The 18,633-nt window shown below is 39.4% G+C and overlaps 2 protein-coding genes across 20 annotated transcripts in view; one reads left to right on the forward strand and one right to left on the reverse strand.

Moving 5' to 3' along the window:
* CCDC148 (coiled-coil domain containing 148) overlaps window positions 1–8,077 on the reverse strand; it is a 265,733-nt gene extending 257,656 nt beyond the window's left edge. Inside the window, exon 1 of the mRNA XM_082465004.1 lies at window positions 7,808–8,077. Within this exon, the coding sequence (XP_082321130.1) occupies window positions 7,808–7,832 (25 nt within the window). The 5' untranslated portion in view covers window positions 7,833–8,077. The remainder of the gene's footprint in view (window positions 1–7,807) is intronic.
* Window positions 8,078–8,473: 396 nt separating this feature from the next.
* The window catches only part of PKP4 (plakophilin 4), a 248,241-nt gene continuing 238,081 nt past the window's right edge, over window positions 8,474–18,633 (forward strand). For 7 of the 19 annotated variants that reach the window (XM_082464943.1, XM_082464925.1, XM_082464944.1 and 4 more), the window contains exon 1: window positions 8,477–8,608. The gene's annotated coding sequence lies outside the window, so the exon portion shown is untranslated. Of the gene's footprint in view, window positions 8,609–9,341; window positions 9,744–18,633 lie in introns of those variants that run through there. The other 12 variants (XM_082464939.1, XM_082464941.1, XM_082464942.1 and 9 more) reach the window with 6 other exon arrangements.

The raw sequence follows: 18,633 nt of genomic DNA on the forward strand, positions 1-18,633 counted from the left end.
GAATCTTTGCCTAAAGCATGGTCACAGAGATTTTGTACTACGTCTTCTTCCGGAAGTCTTATAATTTTAGTTCTTAGGTCTATGATGCATATTTAGTTATTTTTTCTGTATGGTATAAATTAAGAGTATAAGTTCATTATTTTGCACATGAATGTCAAATTATCCTAGCAGTATTTCTTGAGAAGACATCCCTTTCCCCACTGAACTACCTTGGCATCTTTGTTGAAAATTAATTGACCATCAATGTAAGGGCTTATTTCTGTACCTTTTATTCTATTTCATTGATCTGAACAGCTATCATTATGCCAATATTATATTCTATTATTGTAACTTTATAGTAACTTTTGAAACTGGATGTTATAATTCCTACTTTGTTGTTGTTTTGATGTTCTTGTTCCTATGTTTGTCCATTTGAAGACTGGCTTGTAATTTCTACAAAAAGTGTTTGCTGGGATTTTAATAGGGATCACACTGAATCAATAGTCAGAGGTTTTATATTTCTTTTCTAAAATTTATTCCTAAGTATTATACTCTTTTTCATGCTATCATAAATGGAATTGTTTTCTTAAATTCATTTTCAATTTGCTATTTCTTAGCATATAAAAATTCAACTGATTTTTGTATATTGGTCTTATATCTTGTGACCTTGCTAAATTTATTATCACTTCTAGTATTACTCTTTTTTCGTATATTCTTTAGATTTTCATGCATAGATCATGTCATCTGTGAATAAAGAGAGCTTTAATTTTTCCTTTCCAACCTATATGCTTTTAATTTATTTTTCTTTCCTTATTACAATGGCTAAAACCTCCAGTGAAATGTTAAAGAGATGAGAGTGGACATAATTTTATTCTCAGTCTTAGGGGGAAATCATTCAGCCTTCACCATATATGTGATGTTAGCTGTAGGCTTTTCATAAATGCACTTTGTCACTTTGAAGAAGTTCCCTTCTATTGCTAGTTTTTTAGCATTTTCATCATGAATGGGTATTAGATCTTGTCAATTGCTTTTTCTCCATCTATTTTCATCTTCATTTTTTTCTTATTTTAAAAAATCTCTATTAAACTACAGAAAAATATGGCAGTTCTTGACTTCTGTTTCCTGACAAGAGGATGTACTAGCAGGTCCTGTTTACCTGATGCCCCAGCTCAACCCCAGAGATGCACAGAAGCTGTAACCAACTGTGACGACAGTTAGCTGACCTATTGTGTAAAGAAAACAGTGGCCCAGAGATGGAAGGGGCTGGCTGCCATGGTCAGAGAACAGGATAGGGGGAGAGCTCTTGCTCTTCTCTCCCCATCGCTCTGGCCAGCTTATTGCCACCTCTATGAAGCAGACAAAGAGCTCTTTAGTTAAGAAAAATGATGAGGTCATATTTTCCCTGAATTTATTTTAGGAGAACTTCAAATCTAATATTTTAAACAGCATTTTAATGTGGTGATCATTTGATGTTCCAGGGTTGGCACTGAGTCAAGATCTGCTTTTCAAATGGAGAATGTTGACTTGCCAGGTGTCCTGAGTCTCTCTGACTGCCTTCTTTTGCTTTGGGCTTCACTCAAAGGTGGTGGACATATGGGTTCTGTCAGTAAGTAGCATACTTCCAATATAGGTTCATTTATGAGGACTGTCACCTTCACTTTTGACAGTTTTGCTAGATAAAGAAAACTTGATTGACATGCTTTTTTTCTTTCAGCACCTTGAATATGTCTTTCCACCACCCTCTGGTTTCCCTTGTTTCTGATAAGAAGTCAGCTGTTAATTTTATTGTGGTTCCCTTATATATGATGAATTGTTATTCTATTTTTGCTTCAAAACTTTCTCGTCTTTGTCTTTCAGCAGTCTATGATGTAACCCCACTAGTGGGTCTCCTTATGTTTACTCTACTCAGGATTTACTGTGTTTCTTGGATCTATAGATTAAAATTTTTGTAAAATTTGGGAAGTTTTAGGCCATTGTTTCTTCAAATATTTTTTTATACATCCTTCTAGACTTCCTTTCCTTCTTTTACTCACAGCTGTCCCACAAGTTTCTGAGGCTCAGTTCATTTTTTCTCAATATTTTAAAATTTGTTTTTCATACTGGATAGTTTCTGTTGGTCTAGAATTTCCATTTAGTTCCTTTTTTAAAAAAATAATCTCTATTTCTCTATTGAGAGTCCCCATTCATTAAGTCATTTTTCCTTTAAGTTTTTATACATATTTATAGTAGATGTTTTGGATTACCTGTCTACTAAATTCAACAAGTGAGCTCACTCAGCATGTCTATTGGCTACTTATTTTCCTGAATTTGGATCACAGTTTTCTGTTTTTTTAGATGTCTCATAATTTTTTGTTGAAAACTAGATATTTTACATAAAACACTGTAAAAATTTTGGATGGAGTCTGGTTTTCCTCCTGAGATGTTTTATTAAAACAATAACTACTGGAACTTCAGAATCTGTTTTCCCTGAGTTGTGGGGCTACTAGTGTCTCTGATAAATTTTCCTATCTTATTTTTATTTTTTAGCCTGGTTCCTAAAAAATTAGTATAAATGTTCCTAAAAAATAGTATAAATTATAATATAAATTCTAATATTTTCTACCCATACCAGTGGTGTGGTAAAATGACTCTACCCTGAAAAAGGAATCATGCTGCTCCTCTTCTCAAAGTTCTTCTCTTGCTCCCAACTTCAAAGGAGGAAAACAGAGTTAAGGAATATAAGGCTTTCTGGGAAATGGGGAGGAATAGACACCACACTAAGTAAAGCTCTTTTACCAAAATTAGGTTGGCAATACTTGGAACTAGACAGATCATTCATTTTCTATTCTAACAAAGAATAGAAATCTAGAAATTTTTAGACTGTTGCTCTTCATAGTCCAATATGATGGTCATAATATGTGTTTTGTTTTGTTGTAAATATTTGCATAATATTTTAGTGAAACCTGTTGATTGTAAAGAACAAAGACTCACTAAAGGCAAAACAGGAAAAGAATGGGTTAGGGGTGATTATAAGTAACAAATCTCTCAAAGCGATATCTGCACTCCCATGTATATTGCATCATTGTTCTCAATAGCCAAGATATGGAAACATCCTAAATGTCCATCAAGCAGATGAATGGATAAAAAAGATGTTGTACATATACACAATGGAATATTATTCAACCATGAAACAGGATAGCCTGCAATTTGCAACAACATGGATGGACCTTGAGCACATTACGCTAAGTGAGCACATTATGCTAAGTGAGATAACTCAGACAGAGAGAGACAAGTACTGTATGATATTACTTATATGTGGGATCTAAAAAAGTCAAACTTCGGGACTTCCCTGGTGGTCCAGTGGTTAAGACTCCGTGCTTCCAATGCAGGGGGTGTGAGTTCGCTCCCTCATTGGGGAATTAAGATCCCACATGCCGTGTGGCACGGCCAAAAATAAATAAAATAAAAATAAATTAAAAAGTCAAACTTCTAAAAATCAGGGTAAAATGCTGGTTATGAGGGGATGGGGGTAGGGAAATATGATTGATGTTAAAGGCTACAAACTTGCAATGAGTGGCAAATTAACCATAGAGATCTAATACACAGCATAATGAATATAGACAATAGTGTAATATAATTATGTAATATGATAAATATCACTACAATGGCAATCATATTGCAATATATAAATGTATCAAAGTAACACAATGTATATCTTAAATTAACACAATGTTATATGTCAAGTATATTTAATTTTTTAAAAATATCAAGGAACAATAAAAAAATGAATTATATTCTGTCTTCATGGGGAGAATAAAAACCCAGAAAACATTAGAACCAAGGCAGCTGTTCTCTCTGGCTCACTTGGTCTCTCAATTCCAGATTTCCAGGGGAAAAAAAATCTGATTGGTATTAGTATAGGTTATGGGTCAACGGTCAGCCAATGGATTGGCTACATTTGTACCGGGTCCCCACCAGGGCTGATTCCATGGCCAGATGCAAGGTCATGAGGCATGCAGGACTGCTTACTTCAAAGGCTATGCATATAGGTACTTGAAAACATGTCTATTATACTTACCAGATGTTTGATGCCTTTCTGATTTTATGAAGTTGTTAAATTTGCATGATTCTATGGTGTTCCAAAAGACAGAGCAACCTGGATGCTTTAGATGGAAGAAATGTAGGCAACCCTTACTTAAACTGCTTCACAAAGCTGAGTTTCAACTGCTTTCCCCAATATACAGAATTTTATAGCCTTAGCTCTGAATATGATAACTTCAAGCCAAAGCACTTGCAGCCAGTTGTTTTCACACAGGTCCCCTCCCTCATAGAAGAGTAGAGATAGGTCCTGGTAGAGATGAGATCTGAGACCTTTCTCTCTTAGGAGGTTACATGGCAGAAACCTCTACTCTGTTCTGCCATACATTACCTCACTTTTCCACAATGAAACTCTAGTCCATCTTTTTCTAATTACCTCTCAACATTACTGATTCTAATTTTTCATTGTTGGAAGTCAAATTCTTCCAGAGACTACAAGGATTCATGACTGTTGGCTTTTCTTAGTGTGGGAGGCACTTCAGTAGTCCAAGGCACTATGGAGGCTAAGGTCATGACCATGACATGTATCTGATCCTTTAGGAGAGAAGGCTCATACACTATATAACTATACCACGGGGTAGAGAGTTTTAAGTGCCGCAATAATACACTAAATCATAAATCATCCTCTCCAGAGGGGGATAAGATCAGGAAATTTTCAGAAAAGGCTTTACAGGTTTAATGGTTTATTTGGCTGGGCCTCTAAGGGCAGGGGAGGATTTGCCTATTCAGAGAATGTGCTGGAGGTGGGATACAGCCAATTCTGCAATCCTGAGCAGAATTATTATTAAGCTCTAGCATCCTCTCCCAGGACAAGTTTATTCCACTGCTCTCTTTCCCTCATTTGCCACCTGACTCTTTTAACATTCCTTTTAAAAACAAACAACACCTCCCCCTGCCCCAGCAGTGTGTTTGTGGAGTTCTTATCTTCACTGCTCCCACCTCCTCCATAGGCATCCAAGAATGAGAAAAGAGACAGTGTTCCTGCTTCTTTCTTTTCCTTGCTGCCTCTGCTATTCTTTGTCAGAAATTCACTACTAGTCATTATGCACTAATGTGAAAATAACAAACATTGGAAAGTTACAAAGTTTTCATAATCATGAAAGGTTCAGGTTGACTTCTTTCTGAGATAGTAATTTAAAAGTTCCCGTGGATTTCTGCTGTTTACTTTTGTTCTTGAGGATGCCCCACAGTCAGCTGAGCAGAGGCCCTGCTTCCTATCTCAATTTCCCAGCAGTTAGATCCACCAAGGTAGTGTGGCTAGCAGGTGAAATGCTTCCCCTTCACATGTAAATAATTTGCATTTCTATGGACCCTCGGGGTGGGAGACAATGGTTTCTACCCTTCACTGGAAATCTGGAATTGAGGCATTGCAATTTGCAAGTAAAGGGCACTTTTGTAGAGGAGAACTTTATTGGCAAAAAGAGTTAGGGTTTTGAGGGCAAACAGCACAATCTTCAGAAGAACATTGGGAGTGAAAAACAGAAGCTGCAAGAAATTCCTTTCAAATTGTTTCTTGGTGAAAAGAAAAGCCTATAGATGGATATGGAGGGAGAAGGATAGTGGTGTTACCAAAGATCAGATATTTGTAAGGTGTAGGAAAAAGATTCTGGAAGAGAGGATGTAACACATGATCTAAGAGAGCAATTATAATCAATGGAGGAAAATTCTGGGGTGGGAGGATGGCCAATGTTTAGGAGCACAAGTGGAGTGTGAGCTTGGAACGGAAGACTGTCACCCTTCTCAGCCAGGACTGAAGGAAGTGATGAAGTGTGAAAATTGAGACTGAGATTTAGGAAAGTTAAGTTGAGAAACCTCGTGGTGGATGCCTCAGTCAAGTAGGAGGCAAGATCACTTGCAGAACTGGAAGAAGACCACGTAGAGTGGAGGCCTGAGGAGAGCAGAAATAGGACAGATTTGGGAGAAGTGCCCTGAATAATGTCCTTGGATCAGTATCCTGGATAATCACCCTCCTGATGAGGAAAGGAATTTAGAGAATCAGTGAAGACCCAGCCAAGTCTGGATAGCATAAACTTTTAGTGGAACAAAGTGATTTCTTTATCCAGCAATGCTTGGTTGTACAGGAGCAAGTTCAAAAGAAACCTTTCACTGAAGCATGAGAATGACCAATAATAATAATAATGTTGATTGACAACATTTTAAGGGACATTTTTCATGGTGGATTTTAGTAACATTTTAATCATTACAAACATGAAATACACAATATCAAAATACTCATCAAACATGTGATCTGAGAAAAATGCAAAAAGAAAAGATTACTGGAGTAAAAAAAATCAGTTAGTTCTTGTTTTCTTCTTTCTTTGCTAGCCTAAGGCAAGGAAAAAGGAAATATCAATGTTTTCCTTCCCACTCGACACATCTTCCATGATTATAAAAATAAAAAAAAAAAAACCAAGTCATTGGTATATTGTGAGTACATTAAATATGAGTCTTATTTATAAAAATGTGCATTTTTTTCTATTCTCCTATAAACAAGCACCAAAAAGAAAGCAAAAGGAAGAAATTGAAAGCATGATGAGCTAATTTCCATGACGGCAAGGCAAGAGACAGCACTCCAAGGTTTTTCCAATTCTGACTTCTTCCCAGTTCTGGAAATATTTAGGGGGAACACTCATGTTCAGCTGTTTTGTTCCACAGTCCCACCCTGCATAGGATTATCAACGATGTTCAATTTTACTACAAATTGTGAAAGATGTTTTCCTTTTCTTTTTCTTTTTGAAAGATGTTTTTCTAATCAAGGTACCAGGTTAACAATTCTTATCTATTTTTGTAATTTTCAATTATGGTAAGATAAAAACCAAAAGCAAAGCATGTTATCCAACTTAAAATTCAGGACAGTAGTTAGACATATGTAGCTTGCACACATATTAATCTGTTTCTCTCAACAAAATATTTGTAATTTCCAAAATCCTATCAGCATTTTCACACAATATGGTCCCTCCAACTTGAAGGGCAATAACATAAACACAGTCTTCTTTCTAAAGAAATTAGTATAAAAATGGCAAAATCACCAAAAAGATGGAACATAAGAATATCAGTGATTATATCATAGGCAATATGCTTAAAAGCCTAATATGTTCATGAAGTCCTACTTTAATAGCTAGTATCTAAATATGAAACTTATTTACAAAAAAAATTGGTATTGACAAACTAGAACAAAGTGACTTTAAATGAAAGCAAAGCACTTGTAATTAAAGTTCAAGATTTTTTGTGATTCCATGTCTCAGTTAATTTCTTTATCAAATTTAGAGATAAACTGGAAAATACCTAGAAAACAAAATCCATCAACTGTAATCTATTTCCTTTACTCTCTTGTGAAATCATCAAAAGACATGCAGGATCAACTCTATCACCTGTGTCTTTCCCAACCCTGTAAACTCTTAGGAGAAAGACCATGTACCTGTCAAGCTAATAGTGCAGAATGCACACACAGATGGGTGTTTAATAAATATCCTTCAATGGAGAGATTAGAGGTTTTCTCTGGGAAGCGGGGAACACATTATCTCATGCATTGACTCAATGACATCCATCATACAATACGTCAGCCTGTTTCCTCATCAAAATATCATCCAAAGGAAATCATCTTTGAGTCTCCTTTAAGTCTTTAGATCCCAGATTTTGAGGCAAGATCCACCCCAGGGAAGGGGGAGTGGTTGGGAAGAACAAGTAGAATTCATGTGGATCAGTGACGTCAGGAAGAAGCAATGATTTAAAGGATGGGGTGCAAACTCACCTGGAGAAGCAGAAGCTGCACACATGTCAAAGGTCAAAGGGCAGAGCCTGAGGGACTCCCCAGTCGCAGGAAAAGTGAAACGCCCACTCCCAGGCTCTCAAGGATTCGTATAGGGGCTCAGCTGTCCCTGCCTTTGACGCGACGGACAAACCCTACCATGCACAGCTGCTGTTGCCAGGAAGGCAAAACGAAAGCTGCCCCAATTTCAGAGCCAGCACTCGGGAATCCCCCGGTAGTTCTTTCCCCCTCCCCCTCCCGCGCCCAAAGCCAGAGATACCTTCATCCTTACTCCTCATCGTTTCCAGGCCCTCTAGCTCTTAACAGCATCGGTCTCTATGGCGACCTGAAACCTCAGTTCCCATTGGTCAGTTCAATATGAGGGCCGGGCCAATGGGGAGGGCCAGCCTTTTCCTTCCGACCAATGGGATTGGCAGGGAGCAGGTCCGGAGACGGCGGCGTGCTGACGTTCCCGGGAGCCTGGGGCTGGCTGGGCAGGCGGGCTGGCGCCTGGGCGGGCGGCGGCGGCCTCTGGGCAGTAGAGGGGGCTCCGGGGCTGAGTCCGCGTCGACGCCGGCCGCGGAGGCGGCACCATGGGCAAGGGGTAGAGGGGCAAGTTGGCCACCGCCGCCGTCGGGGGTGGTGGGCGAGCCGCTTTGGGGCAGGGGGCGGGAGGGGGAGGGAGGGGCGGGCAGCCGCTCGGCCGCGGCACTTTTTTAATTTTTTCGGGTGCCGCAGCGGCGACCCCTCGGCGCCGATGTTCCTGATCCCCGGAGCGACGACGGCTGCTGCCTAACCTGGAAAGTAAGTGTGCGGGCTCGCGGGAGAGCGCGGAGACTTCTGCCCACGAGACCCCCGGCCCTCGCCCCGTCGCGCCGGAGCCAAGACCTGCCTGCGAGGGGCGCGGGGCAGGGAGGGAGGGAGACGGGGACGGGCGCCTCCCTCCCGTTACTCCGTCCCCACCGCCTCGCGGCCGCCTCGGCTTTCCTGCCCCGCCTCGTGTTTCTGCCCGCACTCGCCTGCCTGCTCCCCTCCCCCCGGCAGGCGCACAAGTTTCACCCTCCATTTGCTTTTCCCTGCGATTATTCTCCCCCGGTATCCCCTACATGCCGCGCACGACCCCTCCCCACGTTGGCCTTCTTGGATCTAGGGCCCCCAGCCCCAAACTTGAGCGCCACGCCGAGCCCTCCTGGACGTCTGCCCGGAGGCTTCCCAGCTCCTGCCCGCCTGGCACGCTGCTCCGCGCCCCCAACACCCCTGGGCGCCCGCCTTCTTCAGCCCTCGGGGCTGTCCGTCCCTCTCTCCAGCCCCAACTCCCGCTTCTTGGCCCCCTCCCCTTCCTCCCACGTCCCTTCTGCCTGTACGGTCTTGTGTTTGCCCTCTGAGCCCCGCGCTCCTTGCCGGTCCTGCCCACCGCCCAGTCCAGTGCGCCCCTCTCCCCTCACCGCCTATCCTCACGCTCCACCCCTCCCGGTTCTCCAGCCCCAAGCTTCCCCGGCTGCCCTCTTGCGCTGCCGCTTCCTTCTCTCCCTGCCAGGAGTTGAAGAGGAGCTGCGGCACCCTCCCACCCGCCCCCCCTCCGGCGGAACGAGTGTCCCTGCCCGCCGCTGGGGCTGCTCAGGCCTCTCTCCTTTTCCCCCCGGGAAGCGAGGGGGTGAGCGGCTGGGCCGAGATTTGGCTGCGTGTTGGCTGAGTGCGACAGCGAGCTCGGGCAGTAGAGGCGCCGCGGCGGCCGTGGCCGCGCGGGGCGCAGCAATAAGCAGGTGTGTGTGTCCGGGGGGAACGTGCACCGCGGGCTCCTCGGCTGGCGACAGATTGTGCAGGAATGCGAGGAATGCACCAGGGGCATAGTCCACACGACCCGCCGCGGCAGAACTAGCGCCTTCCCGGTCCAGCTCTCGCCGAGCAGTCAGAGGTCACCGGAGCATCTTCGGAGCTGGTGAGCCTCGCTCCACTCCTCTCCTCCCCTTGCTTTTCTCCATGCGGCAGAGAGGGCGGCGGAGAGGAAGCCCGGCAGGTCGGGCTTCAGCTAGCCTTTCTTCTGGGATTTTGGTGCATTGGTCTCCAGGACCGTGAATTTCGGGCCGATGGCGGTGTAGCCAAGGTTATAGATAATTGCACGAGGTTCTTGGCAAGTTTGGTTTGCAAGGTTTGAATAGTGCCTGACTTTTACGAGGGTTTTTTGAAAACCTGCAGGAAAGGGTGCCGAAGGTTCTTAGAGTAAAAAGCTTGCAGCCAACGTAATTTTAGCTCTATCAAAAAATGTCTGTTAATGCTCATGGACGGGGATGTACTTCAAGAAAGAACTTGAATGCATCAGTTTGCTGTCATAAAAATTGTAATTTTTTCCTTGCATACTGGGCTGTGTTTGGACCTCTTATAATACCTAATGAATAGAAACAGAGAAGCAGTGTTTGGTCAGCGATGGGACAGATAGGACTGTCTGGCACAGTTCAGTTCAGGGCGTGTCAGTTACCATTGGAAGTAACATGGGTACTACAAGATCGTGTATATATATTTCAAGATGTAATTTATTAGTTGAGGTCACAGTTCTTTCTTTTTTTGTTCCCAAGTTTGACCGAAAAATAAAAATACAGCTCTGCAACTTTTAAAGAATGGTAATTATGTGTAAAATCCAAAATGATTAGTATACATTTTCAATCAAATTTTATTTTCCTTAATGCAGAAAAGCAAATTTTTGACAGAAGTTCCTTTTCTAGAATTGGGCTTAGATTCTCTTATTTTAAAAGGTAAAGTAGAAGACTGCTTCTCTTTTTAAATGTAGTGTATTACTGTAGAAAGTATCCTCATTTCTGGTACCTGTGAAACAGTTACGGAAAATGGTAACATGAAAATAAGAACAATTGATGTCCAAAATAAGTGTTTCTGGATTTGGAAAAGCATGCTATGTGTGCATTTATTTGACACAATTTTCTTTGGAGGTTGAATTTACTATAAGCCTCTCCACACTTGGCTATTTTGTATCAGATTCAGGAAAATAATAAGTTGATTGTCCAGCTGTCTTCTAACACTACTGTGTAGGGATCAAGGGCATTGAAAAGTATAAGATGAGAGCCTTTTATTTAGTTAAGGACCCAATGGAAAGGAAAAATAGACAAGAAAAAAACTTTGTGCTGGGTAAGGTTGTGTCTTTTGGCTGCTACATTGTTTTTCAGGTATGTTCATAATTAGTGGACCTTCTAATTTAGAGATTTAGCTCTAAATTAGAGTTAGTAACACTGTGTAGGATATTGGGAAGTGTTTGGAGATGCCAACAGGAAACTTATGTAACACAGTCCTCACAGCAGAGTTTAACACGTGCATATTTGATTTGACGTGAAGATTAGAAAGTAAAAGCACATTGAGTTTCTCTGCCACATTAGAAATCAAAATAGCCCGTTCAGGTATATAGAGAATGTGTGTGTGTGTGTGTGTGTGAGTGTGTGTGATTGGCTGTACAAATAGTTTTACATGCTTCAAGTAAAGGTAGGCTTTCAGTTAGAAATATATTCTATTTGTTATAGATATTTGAAGGGAGGAAGTTTTGAAACTGGTGATCATTCACAGTAAAATGACATAAACTGTTTCGATCAGAGTGCGTTCCCTCCCCAACCCCACTGTTACATAAGAGAAGGTAGCTGCATTTCGTGTCTTATGTATGATGTAGAAGATTCTAACTTAGGGGACGAAACGTCCAGTTATCTGAATTCTTACCTGTACTGTTTTCGGAGGGAGATAGAGGAGCCACGGTGGTGATGGAAAGCATAAGAGAAGGTAAGCAGAAAGTAGGAGCAGCTGGCGTTCATCCAGGGGGAAAAAAAAGGGCTGTTGCTGCATTTACAGGCTGAATAAACCAAATCTAATTATGTGAGTAGTTCTGACACAATTTGAATTTGAGGAAACTACTACCAAACTGAGTTCAATAAAAACTTTAGCAATTTATGACCTTGAGTATCTGGATTGTCTATATTAAGTAAGAATTGCAATTTTCTTTGTTTTCTATACAAATTGGGAAAGTAAATTTAATGTAAAACTTTAAAATTTATTTAATTTTTAAAATCCAATTATTGCCAGTTTTCAAACTGAGTTATTTCCTTGCTGTTGACCAGGAGTTGATTTAAATAGAGAATTTTCATACCCTGGATGATGCCGATCATTTAAGTCCAGTGCCTCACCTTACTACTTTGAAATATTAAGGTATTTTGAGAATGCTCCATAAGCTAATTTTGTTTTTTCTGTTCCAGTCAAGAGGTATGCCCATAATTTGGTTCATTTAAAAATGGACATTATTCCTTTGTTTTTAACTAGAAGATGAAGTAGAGGTTATTCTAGGGTTCTCCTAGGGCTTAATCATTCATGGAATTATATGTCACTTTGGGAAGTTGCCTTCACACCTTCAGTGTACTGGGAGATAATTACGTTCTCAATGTGTTAAATGGTTTTATAGTGCTTTTCCTGCACTGAAGGGGGAAGAAGAATCTAATTCATAACACCAATAGACTGGATATGTTAGGAATATTAAGTAACTATTTCATGCCCAAAATGTAACTACAAATAGCTGCAAACAGAGAAAGACAGAGACAGACAAAGTAAAACTGGATGTAAGGCTTTGTATACTTCCAGTTAGTGATGATAACAGTTAGCAAGTCAGTTTGATGCCCAGCAGTGAAAAATAACAGACTTCTTCTAGGGTAAGGGCATCAGGCCCTAAGTCACAAACAGCAGTAATTCACGTGCTTACTGGTTTCAGTTGAGAAGTTGTACAGCATTCAAAAGTTGCTCCCACTGTCACTTCAGTAATTCAGTGGAATTATCTTCATCTTTTGAAGGCTATGTTACCATAACTAAATTGGGGATATTACATAATGGTGCTCTTCAATTAAACTTAGAATGCTATAGACATTCCATTTGTTATTGGTCTGAGGTTTTTTTAAAATTATAATTTAGATTTATTTGATAAATTTATTTATTAAAATAAATTTGATATACCAATATATTTGATATACCAATAAATGTTGGCTACATTGCTGATCATTTCATTATTCATAGTCTTGATAATATTATAGTTTATTATGACTCATATATAGTGATTCATTGCAGGTGATAAAATGTCATTAGAGATTGCACTGTACATTTTTAACACTATAAAATACATAAATTAAAATATGGAAGTGTCTGAATTATTTTAAGTCATATCATTGTGAAGCATTTTTCATGAACTGAATAATGCCTGATGATTGGTTAGATGCCAATCCCTGTGGGCTGATGTACAATATAGCCCTCACGAAGTCCAGAACTCACAAATAAAGGATGGGGAGGGAGAGGGTCGGGGGAACCAGTAACCCTTTTCTCATCAACAGCCAGGGCATGTTTAACTTCTATAGTGATCGTCTTATTCAGTATGAATTTAGTGAGTTACAAACATCCAAGGGTGTTTATTCTGCTCTTCCCTAACCTGGATCCCTGCGTCGTCCCTGCCCGCTCCAACACACACGTACCACCACCACTCCCAATGCATCTGTCTGCTTGGAGAGGTAGAAAAAGCCCCCTTTCAGGGACCACTTACATAGAATATAGAAGTTGGTGCCTAGTGTTCCAGGTTGAATTTAGAGCAGATGTGTGTTTTTGTCATAAAAATGATTATATTTTTATGAAAGTTATGTAAAATGTGGGGTTTAAGAGGGGCTATCAGAGTACCATGCAGGCTTTGGGGGCCTGGCCCGGAACTTGGAATATAATTTTTCATGGACACCCACAGCCCATTTACAAATAGACTTTTAAAACAGTGGGTAGGTGGTATCTGAAATTCTGGTCCACTGTAAGCTCTCTCTTTAACTGCAAACATGAGAAGGAGGTGAAAAGCACCCTAAGCCAGAAATTAGGAGATCTGCCATTAAACCTTATGACCTCCACAAACCATTTTCATATTTGGGTTACAGCTTCCTACTTTTAAAAGTGCAGGGTTTGGATTGCATTGATCTAAGATATATTTCAACTCAAGGTTCCCAAAGTTCTCAGGGTTTTTTTGGTTTTTGTTTTAAGAAAAAAGGTTTCATAAGCATTGCTGTATATAATCATTCCTATTTTCCCTTCTACCTCAAATCATAACAACAGGAAGTTGGGGTTCTCTTTTGAGACTTTTGAATCTCCTTCATGTTCATCTTAAATAGCTTTTTTTTCTTTAACAGTATAATTTTGGGAAGTGAGGGGAAGGGAATAAACCATATAATGTTTTTAAGGTCTCTGTCTACCCCCACCCCAGTTCAAGGTGAACCAAGGTACTTTAGGCCAGGGAAAGTCTTTGGGATTTTACCTTCACACAGAGCGAAGCCCATGAGAAGTGTCATTATAAGGCAGTGAGGTGTTGTAGTTAGCAGCCAGTGTATCATTGTTCAATTCTGCCTCTTCTGTTTGCTAGGTGTGTAACTTGGTAAATTATCTAATCTCTCTGGATCTCATTTTGCTCGTCTGTAAAACAGAATAACAAAACTATCCACCTCATATTGTTGTTGTGAGGACTAAATGAGTTAATACATGTAAAGCACTTACAACAGGGCCTGGCTTAGGGCCAGCTCTTAATACATTTAAGTCGTTTTTATTCTTACATTGTGGTATTTAATGATGCTTTCTGTAGCATCTACTATATACCAGGCAAATTACTGGCTTGTTTTCTGTGATCTTAGTCAATGTGATTATGAATCTAAATAGGATCTTGCGGGGAAGAAATAAACTACTGAAGAAAAATTATTATGAGCTTGATAGTTTGCAAGAGATTGCTTTTAATGAAGAGAATCCAGCAAAATAAATCAACTAAGGGCCTTTTTAAAATAGGGAAGTTAGACCTTGTTCGGCAGGCAGTACTTAGAGGCATGTAAACACCACTAACGTGTAGGAGGTTGGGTAAACACATCTTAATAAACTGTTACGTTTAAAAGGTAAAGACTGATAGTATTATACACTTGCAAAATGTAAAACATACCTTTTAAATGTGTATGCAACTATTGCATTTGTAATTCTAAGTGGTAGTCATTTTATAAAATGTCTTTGCTAGTCAACATGTGAAGAAAGTGTTAGTGTTAACCAATTATGGACTAAAATGCATGTTGTAAATAAACTCTTTAAGCTGCCTTTTCTCTCTGAAATTCACACTTGAAATTGTTAGGAAACTACCAAAGCAAGAAAAACTAGAAGAAAAGTTTGGAAAATACTTGATGTAAACCAGAAGACAGTGGTTTAATAGATACAGTCTCTAGTCCTAGACCTGGCCGTATTACGAAGCTGGTGTGTGTGCCATGAGCAAGCCATTTAACTCCTCTGGGCTCTGGTTTTCTCATCTTATGAAATGAAGGTGTTGGACCAGATGCTCTCTAGAGTCCTTGTAGTACTTATATTTCACTTCTCTTAGCACAGCCAGCCTTCTCATTCTGTTGTATTTTTTCCTCAGCAAGAATGTACTGTCTTCTCAAGAATTTATTACAATTTACCCTCTGGGGTAAGGGGAGAAAATTGAAGTTATACATATGAAACGCTCAGCTTCTAAAAATATAAATGTTGCAGCCAGACAAACATTTGTCCCCATAATGGTTGAGTTAGTGCCTATCCTCTTGGACTCATTTGTTAACAAACCAGTCTGCTGTGCACATTTGAGGCTTAAGCCCTTGTTGAGGCTAAATTTTCCAGAAGTTGGATAGAAATAGAAGGGAAGTTAATTTAGGTGGTGGTTAGATGGGACTGGTCTTGTTAAAATGAGAAAGGTCCACTTACCATTTGCTTTGGTTCGATTTCCCCTGAAAGGTTTGATTTGTTCTCAAAGAAATTAAGCAACTGAGACAGAGTTGTTCCTCTGGAAAAACTGTTGCTTTTCCATAAACAGAACTCATTGATCTATATCTCATTATAGAATATAGGTCGTTTCATTTAACTCTGGTTTTTTAGTGCATGGCCAACCAACCAGTGTTCAGAAATTGCAGCATATTTCAGCAGGATGATATTTTACTTAGATTTGTGCTCTTGTGTCTGTTTTTTTGTTTTTAAGCAATTAAAAAATCCAGCAAAGAGATTTTCTCCTAGATCCTGCTCTCCCGCACAAAGGGGGGAAAATTCCTATAGAACTTACATATGTATACCTCCATATACAGTAATTTAAAAATATTGAGATTGACTGTTTCCTTTTGCTAATACAATAAGTACATTATTTTCAGAAAGGAGAATCAATTATACTACTAATATATGCAATATTGATTGAATTCTCAGTATGATCAAAATAAACACTTGAACAGGCTCTTAAGTTTCTATACCTTCAAGAGAATTGTAAACACTCAAAGTGGAAACCAGTAATAACCACGTTGCAGTGAGGTTCATCATATTGTCTGGCACCTGCAACTTGGATTGAATGGGGAACAAGGACTAATCTAGTTAGAATAACTTCTTAGTCCTAAGTACCACCAGGGATCCAAGTGAGGGGACTGAACACAATTAGCACTTCAGATATTTGCTGGAGTCCTACTGTGTGTGAAGAATTGTGTTCTGTTTTATATACCACTTATTTAAAAAGATACATGATTCATTTTGGTTCCATTTAGTCATCATTCATTTGTCCCCTGCTCTGTATGAGACTCAGTGCTAGGCCTCATGGCCAAAAGATGAGTTTCCCTAGGGAGTTTTATAGTCTATGTTGAATTCAGTATTCAGAGTCTCCATCTTTGAGGAAGCTGTGATTAATTTTACCCTTTAGTTGGTAAACATAATACACATGAACTGGAAAAAATTGTTCTAGAAAACTTTGGTATATAAATAAACATGCAAAATTGTTCTGTAAGTATTAAGGATGAGCTGTAAAATGACTTTGTATTCACTAGGTTTTAGCTAAACCTACTTTTTAGGTGTTTTATGTGATACGTTACCAGAATCTAGATAGACAGCTGCGTTAACCACTGTCAGTGGCTTTCTTTGGAAAAAGCCTGCATTTGAAATAGTGCTCCCTACCAGTAATAAGGTAGTGATTTTAGAAAAGGCTTTAATCATGAACTTGATTATTTGGTTTATATTTCTTGAAGTACTTTACCTCATAGCCTATGTAAAATAATTGATCACAATGAAAATGCATTATTTATGAAGAACCATAATTTATGCCTTAAGACCTGCCATTTTAAGTAAGTTCTTTTTTTCGTTTTCATGTAGCACTACTTTGGTTTATTGTGTTTTTGTGCTTTTCTTTATTCTTTATACAATTTATATGCCTTATAAGTCCAAACTTATTATCTATTATCGAAAATACTCCCTTTTGTTGTTATGAATAAACAGAAGAATGTTTTGAAAATCTCTTGAGACATCTGCTAGAATAAATGGTCTCATTGACTCTTACCTTGAACCTCAGACTGATGCACTGACGGGAATTTTCCACTTATTGTCAATTTGTCAATGACTGAATAAGCAGCAAAGTCAGTTTTTAAAAAGCACTGAAAGAGGAATCAGAAAACCCAATTGGACTTTCACAAAAACTGCTGTTATTTTGAGACCTGCAATAAACAACTCAGCTGTTAAATGTCTAACTCAGACTGTCCACACATGAAAAATATGTGTCAGTCCGAAATCTTTGGACAATATATTGGCAGGTGTCAATCTTCCAAAATATTGTTTCTGAGTTACTTGATCAGAACTTTGAATGCAATTTTCCATAGAAACAACATAAATCCATAAATCCATCATCCTAAGATGTAACTGGAGTATATCAGTTCCAAGTTCCTATGGTCCTTCTACTTCCCTGAGCTACTTGAGAGCAGGGACTCTGTCTTTTTCCATGACTTAACCTTGACCTCCAGTCTTTCTGGATACCTTAACTGAATGAATGGGTTTTTAATTCCGATCTTGGCATACCTTCACCTTCTACTCTAGGATAAACCTCTCCCTGCCTAATACCATCCCTCTTTCCTTTTGTAAACTACTTTTGTAAACCGTTTGGTCTTAGACACTCAAAACTATTTATTGTACATGTTTCAATGGAAAAACTGCATTCTGCCTTATTTAAATAATTACCTGTGTAATACAGTTTGGTAGATAAATAATTATGTCAAATTCCTTGCTGAAAACATTAATTAGAAAATCTTAAACAGACTGATTCATATTCATTATTGCCTGGATTATAACTATGGTGAGATGAGTTTACATAGTACGCTCTTTCTCAGAGTATTAATCTGTAGCCATGAACCACCAAGACAAGCTTGATCAGGTTTGGCCATATAACATTGACCAAACTTACTGTGTCCTTGCCTTTTGTGAATTAGTAATATCTTTGTTATATTCAGCTGATGAATTGAGGTAAAAAGTAGATGCATTTTTAAGCACATGAAGTCTTTCAAAGGAAAAAGTTACTAAAATAATACAAGCATAATTAGCACTATAAAATTACATAAACATTAATAGTCATAAAACAGGAAATTTCACAGCTTGTTTTTGATGTAGTGGGTGCAGCAAACCTTTGTTTGGTTTTAACAGTGTAGTTAGAAACACTCAAACATTTTGGTGGTTCCTCCCCCAACCTCACGTAATCACTGTGATAAAATTTGAGTAAATTATAATTTTAAAAAATTAAACTTTTAATTGTGAGATGATGATGAACTCACAGTTCATAACTCACAGAACATGCAGTTATAAGAAATAATACACACATCCTGTGTACCCATTACCCATTTTCCCCCAATGGTGACAGCTTGCGGAACTATAGAACAGTATCGCAGTCTGGATATTGACATCGATGCCATCAAGATACAGAACATTTCCATCACTCCAAGGGTCCTCGTGTGGCCCTTTTGCAGTCACACTTCCACTTC

This window comes from Balaenoptera physalus, assembly GCF_965194825.1.
Source record: "Balaenoptera physalus genome assembly, chromosome: 6".
Taxonomy (NCBI): domain Eukaryota; kingdom Metazoa; phylum Chordata; class Mammalia; order Artiodactyla; family Balaenopteridae; genus Balaenoptera; species Balaenoptera physalus.